This window comes from Panthera uncia, assembly GCF_023721935.1.
Source record: "Panthera uncia isolate 11264 chromosome B3 unlocalized genomic scaffold, Puncia_PCG_1.0 HiC_scaffold_1, whole genome shotgun sequence".
Taxonomy (NCBI): Eukaryota; Metazoa; Chordata; class Mammalia; order Carnivora; family Felidae; genus Panthera; species Panthera uncia.
Window position 1 is genome coordinate 92163765 of NW_026057582.1, and position 25086 is coordinate 92188850.

At 37.0% G+C, this 25086-nt stretch overlaps 1 protein-coding gene across 3 annotated transcripts in view; it reads left to right on the forward strand.

The window, feature by feature from the left end:
* The window catches only part of AP4E1 (adaptor related protein complex 4 subunit epsilon 1), a 62076-nt gene that overhangs the window by 24510 nt on the left and 12480 nt on the right, over positions 1–25086 (forward strand). For all 3 annotated transcript variants that reach the window (XM_049611673.1, XM_049611671.1, XM_049611672.1), the window contains 9 exons: positions 3013–3135; positions 3239–3348; positions 5834–5973; positions 7730–7842; positions 7951–8069; positions 12610–12912; positions 15312–15426; positions 18582–18705; positions 23620–23878. In XM_049611673.1, the coding sequence (XP_049467630.1) occupies positions 3013–3135; positions 3239–3348; positions 5834–5973; positions 7730–7842; positions 7951–8069; positions 12610–12912; positions 15312–15426; positions 18582–18705; positions 23620–23878 (1406 nt within the window). The remainder of the gene's footprint in view (positions 1–3012; positions 3136–3238; positions 3349–5833; positions 5974–7729; positions 7843–7950; positions 8070–12609; positions 12913–15311; positions 15427–18581; positions 18706–23619; positions 23879–25086) is intronic.

Consider the following 25086-nt stretch of genomic DNA (forward strand, 5'->3'; position numbering starts at 1 on the left):
TTATATATAAAATTAACATAAGACTGTAAGGTAGAGAAATGAAGGTGGACTGGTTAGGAACCTTGGGATGCAAGGAACAATATCACGGTGAGTGCCGTGGGTTTTCTTTTTGCCTCATATTTCTCAGACTGGGTACTGGAGAGCCAGCAACGTGGAAACACCAACTGTTCCAAACAAAAATGCCTTAAGAAAAGCCTGCTGTCTAGCCAAAGGACCAACAAGAAAAGGGCAAACTAGCAAGGTAGAAAACTTTCAGATGGTAGCCTCTTTTCCAGCCAAGCATCACACAGAATAAATTATGGACCCACCCATGTCAGAAAAGACTGAGTGGAGAGCCAAGATTTCCACCCTCACCAGGTGTAAGCAGATTCCCAATGCTTCTACTGGGCTCATTGTGGAGAAGCCCAAGAGGAGAGCCAGAATTTCATCCCTGCCAGGTGTCGGGAGTGGGGCATATCTCGCTTGCACTGTCAGTGGAGATGATGTGGGAAGCCTGAATTTCACATATCTAGGAATAGGGAGTTAATGAAGCACCTCTCCCCTCTTTGCTGTGGTGGTGTTAGGGGAAGCCTAGAAAGAGTTGGAGCTTTCACCACTGGTCAGGGATACTCAGGCCATCCCATCAATGTCAGTGGAGTCCATTGGAGTGGTAATGAGGTGCCCCTTCCTTTCTGAGGCAGCATAGTATCAGCAGACACTCCCATCCCCCACCCAGAAGGAATAAGGGTCCCCTCCTTCTCCAGGTGTCAAAGGAGGCAGAGTGGAGAACCTGGACTTTCATCCCCATAGGGTGGTACCTGCGTCTCCCTGTCAGAGTAGTATCAATAGATACTTTCCTTATTTAATATGAAAGTAAAGTCTAGTCTGAAGGATAAGGTGTCAGTGGAATGTCTTCAAATTTTGTGCATAATCCAACCCCAAAAACCTATGATAAAACCACAGTATCACAAATGTTAGGATATTACTAATTTTTTATTTGCTAATTTTTACTTGATATTTTGGTTAGGACCTGGCTTGCTCTTGAGGAGAAAACAAAACTTCACATTGTGTTTTTATGTTTAGAATCCTCAGAAGCACTTTTTTTTTTTTTTTTTTTAAATCGCTGCAGAGGGGAGACAGCAGAGCAGGGTGGCTGCTGTTTCATTTATGGACTTATACTCAGATTTTTGTAGAGTTGGGGAATAAAGGGATTTAGCTATAGTGGAAAAGTGATTTAGAAATCTATTAAATTCATTTTTAGCTCATTTGTGCACTAAGTTCATAAGTATAATTTTTGAACTATTAATTTTACCTATACTAGCTTTCCAGAAATCTTATGAGCATCTGAATAAAAGTTTGGATTTTGGATGGGTAATGAGAAGCTTTTGTAGTAACACAGTTTGATAGCAGGAGAGTTCTGAATGGCAGGTATCTGTAAAGGAAACCGTGTCAGTTATAACAGAAAATGGGTCATCATTATTTTTAATATTACTTAGGACTGGCCTATTAGTTCAGGGTTTGGCAAACTTTTTCTGAAAAGGGGGCCAGGTAGTAAATATTTTAAGCTTTGTAGGTAACATAGGTTTCTGTCATAAATTCTCCTGTGTTTATTTTGTTTTTCTACGACCTTTGAAAAATGTAATTGTACACCTGAGACTCATATAATGTTATATGTCAATTGTATCTCAAAAAGTATGTAAAAATTGTTCTTAGTTTACAGGCTTGCAAAAGTAGGCCAAGGGCTAGATTTAGTGGTAGTTCATCCATTCCTGCCTTAGTTGGTCACTCACTTGACCAAGCCTCTCTTTGTTTAGTTCATAAAGTCATAAAGTTTACTTTTTCCATGGCACAGAATGAGGACATTTTACAGCACAACATCTGAATATACAGAGGAGTATCTTTTTACGTTCAGTTAACTCACTTTGTAGATTTTCCTTTAAAGTCAGTCCCCTTCTTAAAGAGAAATTTGTATTTCTGATTTATTTTCTCTTTATCCTTCTATAGAAAGTGTTTGTATAAAGCTTTTTATACAAAGTTTATGTGTGAATCAGTTGATAGGCAACCTAACAGTGGAAAATATAGCTGGTTGAATACTCAAGTTTTATGTTGTATACAACAGAGTATCAGATTGTTTTGTTTAAAGCTTTTAGAAATAGAGAAGAAAGGATTCTATCAAGGACACTTGATATGCTTCAACTTGTGGTAGAACTGTTAAGTCGACTGAGTCTGTGTCTCACTTACACTGTGATTCCATAGCACATGCAGGACTTGATACCACGCTGGTTCTTCTTTATTTACAATGACAAAGCTCAGGCTCCTTGACTTAGGCTCTTCAAAAGAGTTTGAAAAAGATTTTAGTGTACACTTTGATCATTATCGTAGTTATCCAATCTTTGACTGTATTAGAAAATCAAATTTGAACACTATCAAGATGTTCAATAGATAGTTCTATGTTCTTTGAGGTTTGTTTTAAAGAACTGACTTGAGGATTTTTATGAAATGGCCCTACTTTGAAATGAATGCTAGAGTATCCTAAAATGATTACATTGAGATAAACTACATGTATAGTTTCTGTGTATAAATGGTAGAAACTGCCAGAGAACAAATTATTTTAAAGCATGCAAGCAGTGTTGGAAATACCTGTTTATATAGGAACAATGAATATATTACTTATGTGCCCTTTAGAATGTGAGCTCCTTATAAGGGCAGGGGTTTTTGTCTTTTTTGTTCACTGCTGTATCCATGCTATTAGAACAATGCCTGGCACATAGGAGGTGTTCAGTAAATACTTGTTGCATGTGTGAATGCATCATTTCTATCTATTAATATACATAATATATTATATTGTGGTAATATAATCCTAATAGTTGTGTAAGCCTGAAAACAGCAAAGTTCCTATCTTTGAAAATTTTCCATAAATAAGTTTTTACTAAAACTGACCTTCTGATTAGTTTGTTTTGTTCTGAGTTCTACACATGTTCTTTTATTATGCCTTAACATGATCCCTGACATTTTTATATTTTCTTTCTCTAGCTATTCTGTTTGAATGTGTACATACAGTTTATTCTATTTATCCTAAATCAGAATTACTTGAGAAGGCTGCCAAGTGCATTGGAAGATTTGTTCTGTCACCTAAAATAAATCTCAAGTATTTAGGTAAGATGATTAGATAATTTTGACAGAAATTACAAAGACAGCTCTTGAAATTTGCTGGATATTTGTTTCCAGTCACTTTGTATAACGTAATCTCTGTTTCTAGGGCTGAAGGCTCTTACCTATGTTATCCAGCAGGATCCCACTCTGGCTCTTCAGCACCAGATGACAATAATTGAATGCTTAGACCATCCTGATCCCATTATTAAAAGAGAGGTAAACTGGTACTTTGAATAGTGTACGTGAAGTGTTATAACTTTTAAACTTCTTTTTTGGTATTATGGAGAGAGGAAAGTAGTAGACAGTGTGTGTGTGTGTGTGTGTGTGTGTGTGTGTGTGTACACACGTGTATTTTAACTTCTGAGTGTATTTTATTCTTTCTAGTAAAGTTTAAGGAACTTTTCTAAAAAGTCCTTGTGTCAGTATCTTCACAAATGTTTTTAAACTATTAGTTAGAGGAGTTAGGTTCAATTACCTGTATGGATTCATTAATATCTTTTTTGGTCTAAGAAGAGACCTGAATTCTATTTCAAGTTCTTTCTGTTAATGTAATTTAAGATGTAATTTATGATGATTAATATTTTTTTCATATTCTTAACATCTGTGAAGTGGGCTAATGCACTCCTTATTAAATATGTAGGAATATTGAAAGAATTAATAAAGATAACCCCTAAACGATTTGAACTTCTTGGAAGGAATTGCTTCAGTGTCCATTTGGGTGCCTATATAAGTGTTTCTGTTAATTTTCATGTAAACAAATCACTCTGTGCCCTCATATTAAAATGGTATATGGGACCTAGTTAAGAATGGATATTTTTATTTTTAAAAATAAAGATAATTTAGTGAACATCTAAATTACTTAATAGCAATGAGTTAAAAGTAGTTTATGCAAAGAATACTATTTCATTAAACAATTGTAATTTTAAAAGATAAGATTATAAATTTTCAATTTTAAAAGGTACTGTTTTTGAAATAAAAGTGTTTTTGAGAAATTGTCATCTACATATATATTTTTTCTTTTTGCATTTATATTTTTAATCTTCTGAAAATTGTTACTTGCCTCAAATCTGGGAAGTTTGTAGATGGACTAATTTTTCTGTGTAGGCATGATAGAAGAGTGAGAAGGCACCAAAGGACAATAACAATAATTATTTGGCTCTTCCACTTTGAACAAATACAGAGCATGTGTTTTCTTTGTGTGGTTGGCTACTAAATTGAACAGAGTTGACTTAGGTACAGTTTTCTTAGTGCTATATTTAATTGTTGGGCCCTTATTTAAAAATGAGAGTCAAAGGGAAAATAAATGTCTTTTAAAATTATCGAGTCTGATCTGTTTTGTCTGTTACCTGCTGTGAGAAAAGTAGTTTGAATTCTTTTAGTATCAATAGTGCTCCAAGAAGGCACCTCAGTACTATCTGTTCGAATGCCACTATCATGTATAACCTCTGTAAGTAATTACATAGAAGAACTTTGGTCCTTGGGAATGGAGTGACGTGTTGTTTAAGACTGGGATTCCCATTTGTCTGGTTTTATTACCTTTCTTTCTCATAGGGAGAAAGAAGGCAAGAAGGAACAAACATAAAAGACCTCTCTTGAGCCATGCAATTCCTAATGCCCTGTCTCATGCAATCCTGGAAATGCTAAATTGCATAGTCTTAGAGTAGGAAATAAATTTGGTATAATTATCTAAAAATATGTAATATGTAGTTTAAAATCTACAGGGAGCACGTCTGAGACAGCTATATAAGTTGAACGCTATTAATGGAGGACCTGTGTATTTATGGATTTTAAAATGGAGTTAAGAATTAACTTAAACAGTTATCTTTTGTACTTGATATCCTGGCAATGAAGATTGAAAAATTACAAAGAACCCTTAAGATATTTTGAACAAGTTTGACAAGTAGAATATATGGAAATCTCTTGCAGCTAATGTTGTTGATCCTAAAATACCAGTAAATGATACTTTCTCAGTACTGCCCTTGGTCTCATATTGATTTCTGGGAGTTAACGATATTTTTAGAACCTTAATGTAGGGCCTCAGAAAGTGTAGCCAAATGGGAGCTTACTCTCATACTGGTCTTCCTTTAAGAGGAAGCAAGAGGTATATTCCTGAGCATTGAGAAAGCGACTATAACATGGTTTTTCCTTGCCTGAGATTCTGAACAGAGGCCTTGCTAAGGCTTTGAAGCACTTGAGCCCCCAGCCTTTGTCCATCCGTTGGAGGCCATTTGCTCTCAGCTGATGAACCCACTCAAGGGCTATTTTCTATTGTTTACGTAGTGTGGAAAATATGGTTTGTAAGACTGGATTTTCATGTGTGTATATATACATGCACAGACAGGCATAAATGATATAGGTTTAAGAAGCTGTTATATTTTTAGAAAACAGATTATAAACTTTTTAAGTTTTTAGGCTTCATGGCCTCCCATTTAGAAGTAGTCAGATTATAATTTTTATCGGTATCAAAAAGCTTTTAGACTTTGGAATTGATCATAATTCATTTTTTTTGACAGTAGATTCTACCTTTCTTAATTAAGTTCTGTTTTAGCTAAAATGTGCATTTCTTCAGCACCTATTAACTGCCCAGTTGGTCTATGTAAAAGTGGCAGAATCAACTGTATTATAAACCTATATATTGCTGTATTTACTGGAATTACCATGTATAGTTTTATAATGCTGTTTTTATTTCTTTCTTAAATAGACTCTGGAACTTCTTTACAGAATTACTAATGCACAGAATATAACAGTGATTGTCCAGAAAATGCTTGAATATTTACAACAGAGCAAAGAAGAGTATATTATTGTCAATTTGGTTGGCAAAATAGCTGAACTCGCTGAGAAATATCCTTTGTTTGGACCATAAGTCATAAAATACCTATAGTTACATAGTGACTCAAAAAAATTTTTTTTAATGTTTATTCATTTTTGAGAGACAGAGTGCAAGTGGGGAAAGTTCAGAGAGAGGGAGACACAGAATCTGAAGTAGGTTCCAGGCTCTGATCTGTCAGCACAGAGCCCGGTGCAGGGCTCGAACTCATGAGCTGTGAGATCATGACCTGAGCCAAAGTTGGGCACTTAACCTAAGACTGAGCCACCCAAGCACCCCAGTTACATAGTGACTTTAGAATGATTGGTTTAGTTGTGGTCACTTGCAAATTGAGTTCAGAGACACACAATAACTTTTCCCATACCTGATATACAGGCCTTTCTTGTCAAAGACAGGAATATTTGTAGGCTTCTTAGTGGATGGCTTTTTTTCCCCTGGTTCTTTCATTCAGTTGGTCAGTATTATGAGCAGAAAGATACAGGAACCTCTGCCTGATTCCTCTTTAATTGCCTTCTTATCTTTGACTTTATTTCATAATTAGTTTCTTTTCTGGTAAATGTTCTTGTTTTGCAGGGGGTCCTTGGGAGTAGGGATCAGCATGCTCAAATTTATCCTTTACGCTATTGTTTATACTGGAAATTGTCCCAGTAAGGTAGTTGGGGATGCCATTCACATGTCACTTTTCTTCACATTTGCTTTTTTAATTTTTTTTTATTTTTTTTTTTAACATTTATTTAGTTTTGAGAGAGAGAGAGCACACAAGCAGGGGAGACACAGAGAGAGGGAGACGCAGAATCCCAAGCAGGCTCCAGGCTCTGAGCTGGCAGCACAGAGCCTGACGTGGGGCTCGAACTCACAAATCGCAAGATCATGACCTGAGCTGAAGTTGGACACTCAACCGACCAAGCCACCCAGGTGCCCCCACATTTGCTTTTTAAAAGTCAGAGAAACTTTACAGGTCACAAAGATATTCCATTCTTTTTAAGATGTCTGTTATTTAAATCAAAGGAGGAATAAATGTACAATGTTACTCCAGTCAGTCATCTTGGAAATTGCTTAAATATAGTTGTCTGTGCCACGTATCTAGTGCCATACGTAACTCCAGGCAGCAGAATGATGGAATTTTAGAACTGAAGAAGAACAGGTTAGAAAAGAGATTAAATAGCTTGAGTAGACATACCGCATTTAGTCTCTTTGAAGTGTATGTCATTTTCCATTATTTGTCCTTAGGCACCTGGAATATCTCTTTAAATTTTTTTCACACTTGGGGCGCCTGGGTAGCTCAGTAGGTTAAGTGACCGACTTCAGCTCAGGTCATGATCTCATGGTTTGTGGGTTCGAGCCCTGTGTCGGGCTCTGTGCTGAATGCTTGCTTGGAGCCTGGAGCTTGCTTCAGATTCTGTGTCTCCTTCTCTTTCTGCCCCTCCCCAGCTTGTGATCTGTCTCACTCTGTCTCTCAAAAATAAATAAATGTAAAAACAAAAGTTAAAAAAAAATTTTTTTTACGCTTATTTATTGGATGCTTAGTATGTACAAGGCATGGTGCTAGATGAAGCAACAAGAATTTAGTTTATTAAGTTTATTAAATAAGCTTTTACTGAGCACTTATTTCACATAAATCTGGAGTATAGAACAATTTATTGGCAGAGGTTAAAAGTAAAAATACCTAAGTAGGATAGGTTGGGGGTTATTCTTTAAAAGGTTGATACAGAGAAGGTAATTTTAATAAGTGGTATTTGGAAGTGTACTTGGTCTTAACACTGTGGACACATATGCCCCAGATAATGCATGGTTTATTCAGACAATGAATGCTGTGTTTTCAGTGGGAGGAGATGTTATGCATCCTGATATTCCCAATAACTTTCTGAGACTGCTAGCAGAAGGTTAGTAAATTACTGCATTCTGGAAAGATTTCAAAATTAAATGTTTTTATTACAGAGTCATTAAGAGTTTTTAGTGAAAGTTAAAATGATGTATCAATTTCTTTGTAGGTTTTGATGATGAAACAGAAAATCAACAATTAAGGCTTTATGCAGTTCAGTCTTATCTCACTTTACTAGATGCGGAAAATGTGTTCTATCCACAGAAATTTCTTCAAGTTATGAGTTGGGTGAGCAAAGTACATTAGAGCATAAGTATTTATAACATTGTTTTTTATAAAGCCCAATACTAGCAATATATTTCCTTCAGAAATCATTTAATTCTACCCTGCTAACTCCTTTAGCTATCCATTTTCTTTCCCATTGGCTAGTTTGTCACTTAACTATCTACTTGTCTATTCATTCTGCCTTTCATCTCACTTGTCTACTGTGTGTATTATAGATAGTTGGTTAGGTATCTGTGTCTACAATACATTTGCTGTATTTTCTCTGTGAATCTGTGTTAGAATATGTGAATACTCATGCATCTGTGTTATGTTAGTTTTTCATTGCTGTATGTTACCACAAACTTAGTGCTTCAAACAACATAAATTTATTGTTTCACAGTTTCTGTGGATCAGGAGTTGAGACCTGGTTTAGCCATGTCCTCTGCTTAGGGTCTCTGAGGGTTGCTGTCAGCTGGGGCTGCTGTCTCATCTGAAACTTGACTGGTGAAGGATCCACTTCCAAACTCGTGTGGTTGTTAGAAGAAACCTGTTTCTTGTGGTTGTAGGACTGAGGGTTTGAAGTTCAGACTGTTGACCGTAGGCTACCCTTAGTTCCTGGAGCTGCCCTCAGTTTCTTGCATGTGGGCCTCCCAGCATTCCTCCTTGCTTCATCAAAGCCAGCAAAGGAGATTATCTCTTGCAAGATGAAGGCCAAATTTTATGTCATGTAATCATATGTAATTGCATACATACCATCACCTCTGTGTATCTTTGTTGTGCATGTGGGTGAGTGTTTCCTGGGAAGCTTTGGTGGAGTACAACTGCAGGATCATAGCGTATGCCTCTTTTAATATTTTATAGTTTTGCCAAATGTTAGCATGTTAACTTGAATTTTACCCAGACTTTTATTTAAGAATTTTTTTTCTCATACACAGGAAAGTTGAAAGACTAGTATAATAAATATCTCTATACTTTTCATTTAGATTCCCTGTTAATATTTTTAACCACCTTTGCTTTACTATATCTACATCTAGATCTACATATAAGTTGCAGACATCATGACCCTCCAAAAAAATTCAACATGAGTCTTCTAAGAATGACATTGTTCTGTCATAGAACCATTATTAGACTTAAGAAATGTAACATTAATTCATTAATATCATTTAATATACAGTCCATGTTCACATTTATCCAGTTGTCCAAAAAATGTTTCTTATGGCTATTTTTCTACTACTACTAATCCTGGATCCCATCAGGGATCACAAACTGCATTTAGTTGTCTGTTTAGCCTCTTTTATTTTATATTGTTCCTCACTTTCTTTTTGTTTTCATGATATTGATTTTTTTGGATGAATACTGTTGATGTGCAGAATGTCCAACTTTCTGAATTTGTCTTATTTTTTCTGGTTTGGTTAAACATTTTTAGGAAGAATACTATATCAACAATGTTATATACTTCCCACTGTATCATCAGGACACATACCATATCAGTTCCCCAGTTACTAGTGATATTAAGTTTCTTTGTTTGGTTAAGATAACCTTCAGATCTCTCCATTGTAAAGATGCATTTTCTCCTTAGTAATTTGTAGCTAATCTGTGAGGTGATTCTAAGGGGCTATGTGTCAACATCTTTTCCTTAACTATATTTCACCAGTGGTTTTAGTATTGGTAATCCTTGCCTAAATGGGTTATTGAATTTGGCAGCTGTTCATTTTTTTCCCTCCAAGAACATGGCATGTTACTCCATATATTTATAGTGCTTTTATTTCTTTCTGCAACATACAGATTCTGTGCAGGTTTTGTTAGATTTATGCTTAAGCATTTCAGTTTCTTTAGAACAGTAGTAGATATATTTTGTTTTTAATTTTGGTTCCCACATGTTTGTTGCTAGTTTATTCAAATACAATAGATTTTTTGTAGTTTGATCTTACATGCTGCCATCTTGCTGAACTCACTAATCTAGGATTTTTTCAATAGATTTCTTGAGACCTCGTTAAGAATTTTTTGCATCTCTGTTCATGAGATTTTTTTTCTACCCTGTTGTTTTGGTTTTGGTATCAAACTAATACTAGTGTCATAAAATGAGATAGGAGTAGTCTTTCCTCTTCTGTTTTCTGGAAAAGTTGTGTTGAAGAGTATTGTTTAGTTTTTAAATGTTTGGAAAATTTTCTGTTATCTTTCCTGTTACTGATTTATAGTTTGCCATTGTCACCAGAGGAAATACTCTGTGAATTCAGTTTTGGTAAGTTTTTTGATGTTTGTTTTATGGCCTAAGATACGTCTTATTATATGTTCTGTGAGCGCTTGAAAGGAGTGGGTATTCTGTTATTGTTGGATGGTGTGTTTGGTAAATGTTGATTAGAGTCTTTTGGTAATGGCATTGTGACACAGGTGTTGAGATCTCTGTGTGGCCTCCACTGACATTGTGGATGGGTGGCCTTGTAATGACTGAGCAGTGGTGAAAGCCCTGACTCTCCACGGGGCTTCTGACACCATCCCAGTGAAGGGGCGGAGGAATCCCTCTTTATACCTGGGTAGAGGGTATAAAATGCAGGCTTCCATATGTGATCTTCATGGACACTGCAGAGGAGTGGGCCTCTTGACAACTTGGTGGAGATGAAAGTCCTAGCTCCCTACTGAGTCTTCTCCCTTTTGAGGGAATTGGAGCGCCTCTTACAGCCTGGTAGGGGTGGAAGTCTTGGCTCTCCACTCAGCCTTTGGTGGTGTGGGTGGGTCTGTGGGCTTTTTTCTGTGGTACTTGGCTAGAGTAGAGGGTTATTGTCTAAAAGTTTTCTGTCTTCCTGGGGTGCCTGGGTGGCCCAGTCAGTTAAGTGTCTGATTCTTGATTTTGGCTCTGGTGATGATCCCAGGGTCATGGGATTGAGCCCTGCATCAGGCTCTGTGCTAAGCTCTCTCTCTCTCTCTCTTTCTCTCTGTCCCTTCCCTGCTTGCACTCTCTCTTCCCCAAAATAAATACATAAACATTTAAAAAATAAAAATAAATAAGTTTTCAGTCCTGGCTCTTTGGCTAGAGGGCAGGCTTTTCTTGGGGTCATTTTGTCTGTGCCCATTCTGGGGTGTATGAGGCAGCAGATAACCCACTGTACTATCACAAAGTCCTTAGCAATTGGCCTTCTTTTCTCCACCTATCTGTGTCTTTTTATGTGTGTTTTATATATAACACCAAAGATTTTAGATGTACTTAATGGGAGGAATAGGGGAAAATGCATCTACTCTGTCTTCCCATTGTTATTATTTTTATTTTTATTTTAGAAAGAAAGAGAGAGAATGGGGGAGGGGCAGAGGGAGAGAGAGAATCCTAGACAGGCTCCACATTAGCACAGAGCCTGACACAGGCCTTGATCTCCTGACCCTGTGATCATGACCTGAACTGAGGTCAAGAATCTGATGCTCAACCAACTGAACCACCCAGGCATCAGCCTCCCGCCACCCAGTAATTTTTGAACTGGCTTTTAGATTACCAGCTTTTCTAGAGATACCTTTCATCTTCTTAAACCACTCAAAAAATTATCTTGCTACTTTAAGGATTGGATTTATTTATTTCTATTAATTTTTCCTCCTTTTTTTTAAAAATTTTTTTTAACATTTATTTATTTTTGAGACAGAGAGAGACAGAGCATGAACAGGGGAGGGGCAGAGAGAGAGGGAGACACAGAATCTGAAGCAGGCTCCAGGCTCTGAGCCATCAGCCCAGAGCCCGACGCGGGGCTCGAGCTCACGGTCCGCGAGATCATGACCTGAGCTGAAGTCGGACTCTTAACCGACTGAGCCACCCAGGCACCCCATTTTTTCCTCCTTTTCTTGTTACTAGCTGTAAATTTTCCCTTGCCTATCACTTCACCTCCCCTCCCGTTTTTTCCTGCTGGTGCCAGTGTTACACTAAAGACATGAAAATATTCCATAAATAGCACTTAGGGAAGATCTCACACTACATGAATTATCAGTTTATTAATAATTTTTAGACCAGTAGGATTATGTATCACCTAAATAAGTTAGATGTAAGAAAAAGGATATGTAACATAGGTCAGCCTTCCTCAGAGTTTCTTCTGTGGATCATATACATCAGAATCAGCTGATGCTGGTTCCAAATGTGCACTGTGGATCCGGACCACAGACATACTCACTCAGAATATCTGGGGGTAGAACCTAGAAATGAAACACCTTAGGTGACTCTCATGCACACTAGCATGTGAGAACCACTGGTTTCAATGCTAATTGCAAAATAAGTAACAGAATGTGGAGGTGTTGATAAAAGGCAACAACTGAACTGGAAGTTCAGAAGAAAGCTCACTTGTAAAGTATGCTGCTTTATATTTTGTGAATGACAAAGATGTGGAAAATCTTTTGGTATTGAGTTCTAATTCTTGGTATAATTTCGACCCTAAAATATACAATTTTATCTTTAAGAATTTCTTCACCATGAGAATATATTTACTCTAGATTAAATTCACTCCAGCAGCAGTTACTTTGTTTGGATTTCCCAGTACAATTTGCTGTGTAACTTGTTATTTCTATATGAACAGTCTCTTTGTTTTACTCATAGGTGTTAGGGGAGTATTCCTATCTCTTAGATGAGGAAACACCAGAGGAAGTTATAACCAAACTCTACAAGTTACTTATGAATGACTCGGTTTCTTCAGAAACAAAAGCCTGGTTACTTGCTGCTGTTACCAAGTTGACACCCCAAGCACACTCTTCTAACATAGTTGAGAGATTAATCCAGGAATTCACTGTATCTTTGGATACTTGTATGAGACAGCATGCGTTTGAATTAAAACACTTACGTGAGAATGTGGAACTTATGAAGAGCTTGCTTCCAGTTGATAAGAGCTGTGAAGACATGGTGGTAAGGCATCTGTATTTTATCTTTGTAAAAATTGCATCGTCTCCAAACAGAATAATTCTTACCTTTGTGATGTATCTGGAATATATCAAAATATACTTTCTGTAACACTTCAGATAAAGGTTGGAGTTTTGCTCACATCATATGAGAGAATTTGAGAGCTTCAATTCAGTAGAGCTCCTAAAGAGTTGGGAATAGATCAGTATCTCTTCCGGAGAACTGCACTGAAGCTGTTTATATCCAGTGGCAGTCTCTTTTAATATATGGTAGTTCAAGAACTAAATTTTGGGGGGAGCCTGGGTGACTCAGTTGGTTGAGCATCTGACTCTTGGTTTCGGTTCAGGTCATGATCTTGCAGTTTCGTGGGTTCAAGCCCCGCGTCAGGCTCTGTGCTGGCAGTGTGGAGCCTGCATGGGATATTCTCAATGTCCCTCTCTCTCTCTCTCTCTCTCTCTCTCCCCCCAACCCCTGCACTGTCTCTGTCTCTAAATAAACGTAAAAAAAATTAAATTTTTAAAATCTCCTTTGAACTTCTCTAATATGCAATTTTATTATTACTTTGGTATCTTTGAGAATGTAAAAAATAGTTCTCTGTTGCATTTTGTCCACCTAGTGTCTAACTTCTTTACCACTTTGGAACCTGATCAACCACCTTCCTTCTCCTACCTAACTTTAAGCCACTACTCTTTCTAACCTAATGGGCTCAGTTACTACTCACCCTCTGAATATGTACTGATCTCTTCTCCAGACTGGTGTAAATTAGGAAATTGCCAAAAGGAAGCCAGATTTGTACAAATTTTTATTTGTTAGATGTCATATAGTTGAGAAAGAGGAGAGGAGGGGCAGCATTCCTACTAATTCTGACTCAGATTTTCATGACTTATATTCATTTTGAACCTCTTTGTTCATTAGTTCTTGCAAAAGCTCCTCAAGGGTAGACGCCTTTCTTTCACCTTTGGTAGGAGGTCCAAAGACATTCATTGAAAAGGTGAATAAATATGCTATACATAATATTTTTTTTAAGTTTATTTATTTATTTTGAGAGAGAGAGAAGGAAAGAGAGAGAGTGGTGGAGGGGCAGAGAAAGAGGGAGAGATAATCCCAAGCCGCCCCTGGGCTGTCAGTGCTGTGCCCGATGCAGGGCTCAGACCCACAAACTGAGATCATGACCTGACCTAAACCAAGAGTCGGACACTTAACCAACTGAGCCACTCAGGCCTCCCTAAATATGGTATACATAGTATGAAACTAGGAAGTAACTCTTTTTCCTCTTTCCTCCAATGAAAGATTGAAATGATGACATGTCTTCATTTTGTAAGAACCTTTCCAGATTCAGAGTGTGTCATGCCACTTAAATATTTGAGATCTGTCTGTTCTTCTAATTATTGGAGCTGTTTGCATACAGTTGGCTAAACCAGGAGAGGCAGATCTGTGGCTTCTGAGGCCACCACTGCTATATCCTTTTGTGTATATCTCATTCTTCTTTCCTCACTTTTTCTTTTATCCTTTTCCCTCACTCTTTCTTCATCTCTTATTTATTTTCACTTATTCATTCTTTTGTACCTTTTTATTCCTGCTGAAATTAGGTAATTTTCCATAGATTTGTGAAAAGGTATTTTTTAGGTAGAAAAGAATAGGATAGTTAAAGGCACTGCCAGGGTCTGAATAGTAGCCTTCCCCAAGATGTGCATACTTGGTTCTCTGCAGCCTGTGTATTTGTTACCTTACATGGTAATAAGGACTTTGTAGTTACGCTTAAATTAAGGAATTTTTGAGGGGGAGATTATTTTGGATTGTCCAAGAAGGCATGATCACAAGAGTTCTTATAAAAGTAAACAAAGAGTCAGTAGAAAGCCAACTAACAATAGAAGTAGAGATCAGAGTGATGGGGCCACAAGCCAGGGAATGGTGGCGCCTTTAGAAGCTAGAAGGGAGAAGGAACTTATTCTCCCTTGGAGCCTCCCAGAGGAATTAGCCTTGCCAACACTTTGTTTTTAGTCCCTAGCAGCAAACTAATACAGACACTAGCTCAGAGTGTAGATGTCTTCTCTAGTAGGTTAAAGTCTCATGAGGGCGGGAGATGTCTTTCTTTGTCTTCATCATAGCACCTGACATGATGCTGTAACATACTGGATGCTCAAAAGTTTATTCTGCAGTACAATGAAATTAATAATAACTGCAGATGACTTTCATTGTTACATACTTAGCTGAGTGATTTGAATATAGGTGTTTTAGAGAGCTAGAGAGTTGGGTAACGCTAGTAGCATTTTTAGACTGAAGTTCTTTTTTTTCACTTAAAAATTATTTTTAGGACATATGGATTGAAATTAGTTATGTGAATGTACAGTCTAGGTTTAGGGTAAAGTTTTGTAATTTCTGATTTTTGCTTCACTTTAATACAGGTAGATGCTTCCTTATCTTTTCTGGATGCTTTTGTGGCTGAAGAACTCAGTCAGGGGGCAGCACCTTACAAACCTCACCACCAACGTCAGGAGGAGAAGCTTTCTCAGGAAAAAGGTAATTTTCTATGGGTCTGTAAGGGACATCATTTTTTTTTTTTAATGCAATTCATATTATAGTCATGTAATGTAGATAACTGAGGATATTTATTTTTGTTATCTCTCTTTAAATCTGCTTGTGACTTATTTACTCTGCCTAGGTCTTTGGATACCCAGAAAAAAAAAGTTAGCCTAGAGGTATTTCCAAAGTCATAGGCTCCATATATATAAATGCCTAAGATAGTCACTCTGGAACTTTGAAAGAACTTGAAGGTGGAATTATCATGTTGGGTCACTGTGCTAGATGGAGGGCTGATAGATATTCACATGAGCATATCTACAGAGAAATTTGAGAAAAGAAGTCTGGTTCCTGTGGACTAGTGAGTTTCATTTTCATTCTGAGCAATGTTATATATCTTAAGTGTGTTTGAATGCTTCCTGTAACAAAATATCTGATCAGTGAAGTGAGAAACAGCTAAGAAAGGAAAGATTAACTTCAGATTTTAGAAATGTAGTCTGTCAGGGGAAGATGCCTGTCCTGATTTTGGTAAAGAGGAAATCATTGAGGTGTTTGGATGGTGGATGGGAAGTATTTATATGAATAAAGGGAGACCATTGAGTATTATCTTTGTAGGAGTTCAGAATGTTAATACTGAAAAGTTCAATGCTGAAAGCTCTTTTTCTCCCCATTCATCATCTAATGATTTTGTCAAGTACTTTCCAGGTTCTGTGGTAGGTACAACTAAATGATTGATCTTAAAATGATACCAGAAAAGTCTAAGTTGCAATTCATCCATCTACTTCCTTCTCCTGACTCTTCCTGCATGCTGTGATTCTCCTCCTGATTCCCATATGCACATGAGCTCTTGTACATCTAGTTAACTTTTAAAAATCTTTGGCCCTTCTTGTTATTCACCTCTATAAAGACTTGGGAAATTTTCACTAAAGAATGAAAAGAATGTGGCTTGAAGTTCATTCTCAACCTCGATCCTTTCCAGGCCTTCCTTAGATGACAGTGTTTAATTTTGTTGTCTCAGGTTTGGAATTTTATCTCTTTTCCATATGCTGTCCCCTTCTATGTCTAGTTTTTTTCTCTTTACTCTTAAACTATACCTCTGCTTTTGAATTCTTTCTGCTCTTTTGTTTAAACTCTATCTTTACTTGATCTTTGGCTTAAACTCTTTGTTTTTACTTGTGCATAGGAAACATTGCTTGAGTTCTTCACTTACTTTGTTAATGCAGAGGCTGGGTAACTGGCTGTCACAGATGCTATTAAAGAGTTAAAAGTGGGACAGAAAGTTAAACTCGGTGATTGAAAAGCTTAGATTTTTTTTAAGTTTATTTGTTTTGAGAGAGACAGAGAGAGTCACTGGGGGAGGGACAGAGAGAGAGAGGGAGAGAGAGAATCCCAAGCAGGCTCTGCACTGTTAGTACAGAGCCTGATGTGGGGCTTGAACTCACAAAACGTGAGATCATGACCTGAGCTGAAACCAAGAGTTGGATACTTAACCAGCTGAGCCACCTAGGTGCCCCTGAAAAGCTTAGGATGAGAGGATTTTCTAGCTGAAAATGACCTCGGAATGTTTAGACAAGTAGTTTCCAAACATGGTTATGAATCAGAATCACAAAGAGTTTTAAAAAACGATACAGATTTTTGCGTCGTACTCCTGTATCTTTTGTATCTGAATCTGTAAAAGCTTGGCTGTATGTACAAAAAGGTCTGTGGGAGATTCTACACAGTCAGCTTGATCCTGGTTATCAAATCAGCATTTGGAAACTGCTGATCAAGCCTGAACCCTTCACTTTACAGACAAAGAAATTAAGGTCAAGTTCATGCACCCATTTAATACCCGATGCATGTTAAGAACTCAGTTCTTCTGATTACTAATTAGCCCATTATTTTTTTCTATTTCACATTGATTTCTCTTCTATATCATTCATTTGGGTAACAACAAAAATTTATGTAGTTCTCTTTGGATTAAATGCTGTTTCCTTTGCAGGAGACAGTGGAGAGTGAGCTCTAGAACCAGAGTATCCGATTTCTTATCTGGCTCTATCATTTTTCCTGTTTTTGTAATCTTGGTTAAGTTCATGGCAAACTTTGCTTCAGTTTCTGTATTTGTAAAATGAAAATAATAATTACAGAAGCTCACATTTATTTTTTATATGGCACTTTTTATGATTTAAGGAGGTCCTTTATGTTATAATCCAGACAGTCCATAAAGATAAATAATGCCAGTTAGGATTAGGTATAGCTGCATAGCATATTAGAAAACAAAAGAACAATATAGGGTCTTATACAAGATAGAAGATTACTGCTCTTTCCCTTAAAGGAATTCCAGAAGTAGGCAGCCTGGGATTGATAATGGCTTCATGAATGTAAAGGAGGAAAGGGAGAGAAGAAAGATTTTTTTTTTTTTTTCCCCAGGAAGATTCCTCCCAGAAGTTGTGCTCAGAATGTGTGCATAATTTCATTGGCCAGAACTCAAATTCATGGCAAAGGAGTCTGGAAATGTCATTTCTTTCTGGGTTGCCATGAATCCAGGGTTCTATTACTTAGAATCCAGGGTTCTGTTACTTAGAAAGAAGAGGAGAATGGATATTGGCATCTGCTCCACCACAATATCAGTATGAATTTTTATGGCTTTGATTGAATTCATTTGGGTATACAGAGTCAAAGGAGTCTGAATCTGAATAAACCTTGTTCTTTGTCAGTAAGGGAGATTTCACTTTGAAGAGTCCATTAGTCTATTTGGCATAGGAATGTGCTTAAGAACATTTTGTTAAGGAAAAACACTATCTCTTCATTCATAGCTCATTAAACATTTTTGTCTGGGAGCAGCAATTTTCAGTAGACCTGGTTTATCAGTTGTCTTTCCTAATTGGATCCTAGTTTAGCTTCTCAGGGAGGTGAAAAGATAAAAATGAAGTACTGTTTGTCTTTTCTCAACTAATAGCGTGAAGACTGTAGACCTTCAATAAATCATAGCTACTTTATTATTATTTGATTAAATCATCTTCAGTGCCCCTTCCAGTTTAAAAATTGTCATTGGATTCTAGTCTTCCACTATTTTATTTCAGTAGTGACTGGTAATTTTGATAACATCTACTTTTTCCCCCCTAACTTTTGCTTTGTTTTAAATATGAACTTCTGTTATTGTTTTAAAATTCTAGTTCTCAATTTTGAACCATATGGACTTTCATTTTCTTCATCTGGCTTCACTGGACGACAGTCTCCTGCTGGCATTTCTCTTGGTTCAGATATATCTGGGAATAGTGCAGAGACTGGGCTGAAAGAGTAAGTTCTTTCTTGATAAAACTGAGAACATAGAGGAGTATTTAAATATTTTTAAATGTAGAAGGATTCCTGAAAGCTAAATTCTGCATAGCCTCTTGTTTCAGTTTTTCCTATATATTGCTTTCAAGGTGTTGATGTTGTACAAGAGAACTTTTATTTTATTTATTTATTTTTTAATGTTTTTTATTTATTTTTGAGAGAGCACAAGCGGGGTAGGGGCAGAGAGTGAGGGAGACACAGAATCTGAAGCAGGCGCTGTCAGCACAGAGCCTGATACAGGGCTCAAACTCTTGAACCGTGAGATTGTGACCTGAGCCAGAGTCAGACTCTCAACCGACTGAGCCACCCAAGTGCCCCTGTACAAGAGAACTTTTAAGAGAGTTTGCTTACCTTCAACACAGAATAGTGTACATAGGCTTTATACACAGTAATGATGTGTGTGTTATTACTGCATATTGTATGTGTATGTATGTATGTTTGTGTATTATACACACATTTATATATATATATATATATATGCACACATATGTATACACATACATTTGTTAAAGAAATATGTGAGAACTTACATACACAGGTGAATATGAGCATATTATTCTACATTCCTCATAATCTTCTTATAAACTGTTTTATTGGAAGATTGACAGAGAGATGAACATAAAATAAGATGACTGACTTCATTTAAGTACGTGTATACTTTGCTCAAAATGCTTTCAGAGCTTCTTACCAGCCACCTGGAGAATTGGTGAAGACATTTATCTAAATGTCTTATGTGGAGCCAAATCTTCAACCATTTTAAGTAGATTTTGGTTTTCGAAATATAATAAATTACTTTTAGAAATATGACTAAGTTAAAAAAGTGAGATAATATATATAAGGTGCCTCATAAAATGTAGTGCATGGTAAATGATAACTGCTATTATTAATAGTAATTGTCATTGCCATAATTGTCATCCAAAAGTTGAGTTAACCAAATGAAATTAGTGATCTATCTGGATAACTAGTCAATATATTGATGTGACATAAAGTAATGAAAATGGATTCCTTCTTTGTGAAGGAGCTTCTAAAAGATATAAAAAAAATTTTTTTTAATTTTATTCCAGTGTAGTTAATATACAGTGTTGTATTCGTTTCTGATGTACAGTATAGTGATTCAACACTCCATATACTATTCTGTGCTTATTAAAAAATGTTTTGAGTAATGGCCACTTTGTTGGAATAAATGCAATAAAATTTCAAAAGTGACAACTTTAAAAGATGAAATTTGAATTTTGAGCCCTCATATGTTCATTATGGAGTCAGTCAGCTTATTATATGTCCATTTTTGCATTTGTCAGTCTTCCAGCATGATGGTTATGAGAAGTACTTATCAAAAAAATGACACATAGATTATGAGGAATGTAGGGTGATATGCTGAATGAAATTCTCTTTCTTAGCCTCTTTTTCATTCTCTGTTGACACCCTTTTCTTTCCCAGACATTTAATTTTGGTATTCCAAGCATGGGGAGCAGATATGATTTGTGAGCATTTGATGGTAGTGGTGACAGCAGTTAAGTGCCCTGAACAGAGAATTGCGGGATAAGGGAAGGAGAGGATAGAAACCCTCCAAACCCAGGGAGGAAACAGTCTCTTTTACTTGCACAACAGGTGACAGCATCTGTTTGTTTAGTACTGAACTAAGATCTGGGAGACTTGACAAGGCCTTGTAAATCCTGTATATTTACATGTACTTCTTAGAGAAATGACATTTGGCAGAGCTGCTAAGGAATTATACACTTGCTGTTTTATCATGAAATGGGACATGAGGGATGAATTTTAAATTTCTTTCCCAGGAGGACTACAGCTCACACATCATTTCAGATTGGGAACCTGTATGGTAATTGACAAGGCTTTGGGAGGAGACAGTCACTCTTGTCCAATCTCTGGCAAGCTGAGAATAAAGTAGTAGAAAGCCCAGTTTATAATTTCTTACCTTAAGCCCTATTTGGGACTATCTCAAATGGGGATTTCTAGAGCTGAGTTAAAGTGTATCCCTAATCTTTTGAAGGTTGCTTGGCCAGAATTTACATCTTTGTTTGAACGATCTGATTAAAAACAATACAAAAGTATATATGCCACATAATATCATGAATTATATTATTGTTGTTAAAATCCAGGCAAAGATGATGCATGTTTAAAACAATTCTTTTTCAGTAGGTTTCATATAAAGAAGCATATTTTGTGCTTTTATTCATTTTTCCTACTTTTTAGACTTTCGATATGTAATGCATGACAAAATTTATGTTGATAATAGGCATGTATGCAGATGAAATATGCAAGAAAATCTTTAAAGTAGTTTGAGGCTCCTTTTAGGCTTATTTTTCCTCCTCTATTTTGTCTGTTGTTGTGGATTGGATTCCCTGGCAAGTGCATTCCATGATGGAGTTTCGCATGCAGAATATTAAGGCAGTGCCCTTGTGATCAACACCTATGGAAAGAAGGAGAAAGAAGCAGGTTTGAGCAGAGGAGGAAGTTAAGATGCAATGCGGTGCCAACAGCAGCCTCTGATGATCCCATCAGGAGCTCTGAAGTTAGAGTGGCCCTTCTTCAGAGTTGACCTGAGTTGGACCCAAATGGGTGGCCAGGACTGTGGCCAGGACTTCTGTCCAACAGTCACTGGGTTTGGGCTTCCCTGGGAAGGGGTGTGATCTCAGGCGAGGTGACTCTGCATCTGAGGCAATCCTAGAGAGGACTGTACTCCCAACAGTTGGGGCAACAAGTCCTTTATTGAAGGATGATCTGTAGGGAGCATCCCAGGGTCTACCATACTTGCTTTTTGTTGTTGTTGTTGTTAAACTGATATTTAAATCATTTATTAGTAAAACTTGGAGAGTTGCCCTTTTTCCTTATTAATTAAAGGATATTTTTTGATAAATAGGGTTACAGAAACACTGGGAATTTATGAATCCCTTTGAGTTCCTGTTGTTGAGCATCCTAGAGATGGTTCCCATGACCACTTTTGGATCCGCTCTTGCAAAGACAGCCAGTTTTCTTCTAAGAGGTCTGGTGGATAAATAATAGCTTTATTTTTAAAAAAACTTTTTAGAAGGCTTTTTTGGTACATGAAAGAAAGGGAGAAATGAAGGTATTCATAAAAGGAAAATTTAGCAGTAAAATTCATTGTGGAGGATTGGACTAATTCCCCATAGGGCATTCTTTATTAACACTCAAATTTTCTTTCAGCCAATTACTATTTAATAGTATTAGTTCTTCACTCAGTATGAAGTGTGACCACCTGTCTATGTTTTTGGCATATATAGAAAATCAAATTGATCACGAGTCCAACAAATTAGAAAGGAATAATAACTTGTACAGATAATTCTGAGTTTTTCTTTTAGATTCATTTTATGATCTGTTTTGTAGTACAAATGTTAAAATGCTATTTTGGGCCATGACAGGCACGCTTAAATGATCCAAGAGCAAAGGAGACATAGTTCTTAAACAAAAACAATAAAGGTTAACTTTGGCTGTTTCAGCCTGTACTTGGTGATTATCTTAGTCAGTACAGAGTCACAGATGTAATAACTTTTGGGACAGCAGTAGGTGAGTCCAAACTCTAATCACGACTTTCAGTTCTTCCATCTCCAGTAAAAAGGCTCATAATCTTCATGCTTTTTCAAAAAAACCTTTTTTCTCTTACAGATCAAACCTCATTTCATTAAAAAAATTTTTTGGGGGGGTGCCTGGGTGGCTCAGTCAGCTGGGCGTCCGACTTTGGCTCAGCTCATGATCTCACACTCCATGAGTTCAAGCCCCGCATTGGGCTCTATACTGACACCTCAGAGCCTGGAGCCTGCTTTGGATTCTGTGTCTCTCTCCCTCTCTGCCCCTCCCCTGCTCATGCTCTCTGTCTGTCTCAAAAATAAAAAAACTAAAAAAAAATTTTTTTAAATGTTTATTTATTTTTGAGACAGAGCGCGCAAGCAGGGGAGGGGCAGAGAGAGAAGGAGACACAGAATCCGAAGCAGGCTCCAGGCTCTGAGCTGTTAGCACAGAGTCCAGTGCCGGGCTCAAACCCACGAACCTGTGAGGTCATGACCTGAGCTGAAGTTGGACGCTTAACCAACTAAGCCACCCAGGGCGCCCCAAACCTCATTAATTTTAATAAAATTACATTTATAATAGTTGACTATGTAGCTAGAGTTCACATTAAGAAAACTTTTTGGATTAAGTCAAAGGAGTGGATTTGAATGATTTGTTGGTTTTTTTTTTTTTTTGCTTTCAACAGGATTTTATTTAATGAATTTATTGGGTGGTTATAGCCAAGAAACTTATTAAGAGTCATTTCTGATCTTTAACTCATCAGAATTAAAGGTATTTTTGAAAAGTCAGTGGAGGAAAGGAGCTAATTTATAGTAGTTTTGATTTGGACAACTTATTCAAGCAATTAAGTGATCTGAAATTTTTAACTAAGTCTAGGGTTCTAGTGCCTTAAATCCTTTAGCTGGAGGGTGTGGGGACATTGGATGAAACTAAAATAACATCATGGGATCTAGGTTTTACTTCCTGACATAGAGAATATAATACGAAAGCTGTTTTTAAGAGGTCATGGCGGGGCGCCTGGGTGGCTCAGTCGGTTGGGCGTCCGACTTCAGCTCAGGTCACGATCTCATGGTCCGTGAGTTCGAGCCCCGCGTCGGGCTCTGGGCTGATGGCTCAGAGCCCGGAGCCTGTTTCCGATTCTGTGTCTCCCTCTCTCTGCCCCTCCCCCGTTCATGCTCTGTCTCTCTCTGTCTCAAAAATAAAATAAACGTTAAAAAAAAAAAATTTTTAAGAGGTCATGGCAATGATGTGTTTTTAAAAATGTCTCAAAAAAGTAAGTTATTTAAGCAGCGGTTATTTAAGTTGACTTGATTTCATTATTAATCTCCTTAGGACAAATAGCTTGAAGCTGGAAGGTATAAAGAAATTATGGGGGAAAGAGGGCTATCTTCCCAAGAAAGAAGGCAAAACTGGGGATGAAACTGAAGTTCCGCCTGTTCCTCAAGAAAGTATAATAATGGAGAATGTAGACCAAACTATAATTAAAAAGGATCAGTCTCAAGTCCTTACCCAATCTAAAGAGGAGAAAGAAAAGCAGCTGCTGGCATCATCATTATTTGTTGGGCTAGGAACGGAAAGTACAATCAATTTGGTAAGTAGTCTGTTATAGTCCTCTGAGAATCTTTGTCCCTGTCTTGTACAAAAAAACCGGGCTCTACGAAAGCTCTTGGCTGTCATCTATACTCACAGTGGAAAATGGCTTCCCTAGCTCCAGAGCCACCAGTGATACACTTTTTATATTTCTGAAAGAGAAATTCTAATTGGCTTAGCTTGAGTCAGGTGTTCTCTGTAGTCCAGTCAGCTGGGGCAAGGGTCAGGGTCCAAATAAAGTTACAAATATGACCATAGGTATTACTCCCATGGGTGGATAGGACAGTTCTCAGTGGGAAGTATTTTCGGTAATAATAGTTCAATAATACTGATATGTATTTGGGAAAAGTACTTCTCAAAATGGTATTTTTAATAGTAAAAGATAGGAATCAATTTAGATGTCTAACAGTAGGAGAGTGGGTACATAAATTATATTAGCTCAGAATATTACTCAGCCATTAAAAATGATAAATACTTCATTATAAAATAAAGAATACATGTGACATATTAAGCAAAAAACCAGAATATAAAGTTTTATTTATACTTTGTTTATAATTGTTAAGGAGATAAAAATGTATTGAGACTGAAAGGAATTACCCCAAAATGAAAATAATACTCAGGCATTATGATTATGATGATTTTCAAAACTTTTTATGCTGATATATTACTATCATAGGAAAAGAATGAAAACTCAGAGTGAAGGACAGGTGCTATTTTTGAGCATCTGAGAATTCCATATAATTGCCAATTTGGTGGACTGATGGACCTACCTGGTACAAAATAGTGATTAGAGCTACCTTTTCTTCAGTTTTACATCATTACAGTGCTTTCATCCTCCCTCTCTCCTGGTGGAATTTTCCTTCCATCCCTGTAATACTCTTTGCTTGTTTTCTCTCTCTTTTTAGACCCCATTTCTATCAGACTTGAGATCCCCTCCTAAGGAAAAAAAAATTCAATCTAAAAGTTATAAATAAGTAATGTATCTTAATGCTGTCTCAGTCAGCATTTGCAGTTCAGCAAAGTGACTTATCTTGGGTCTCTAAGATGTTTCAGCTGGCTGTGGGTATCAGTGAATGCCTGGCACTGAAGGGGCAAGTTCTCTGTGGTCACAGTGCGCCCAGGCTTATGGAACCCTGATTTGTGAACCCCGTAGCTGATGTCGAAGGATTTCTGCCCTTTCAACAACATGCAAAGCTTTCAGCTAAACAG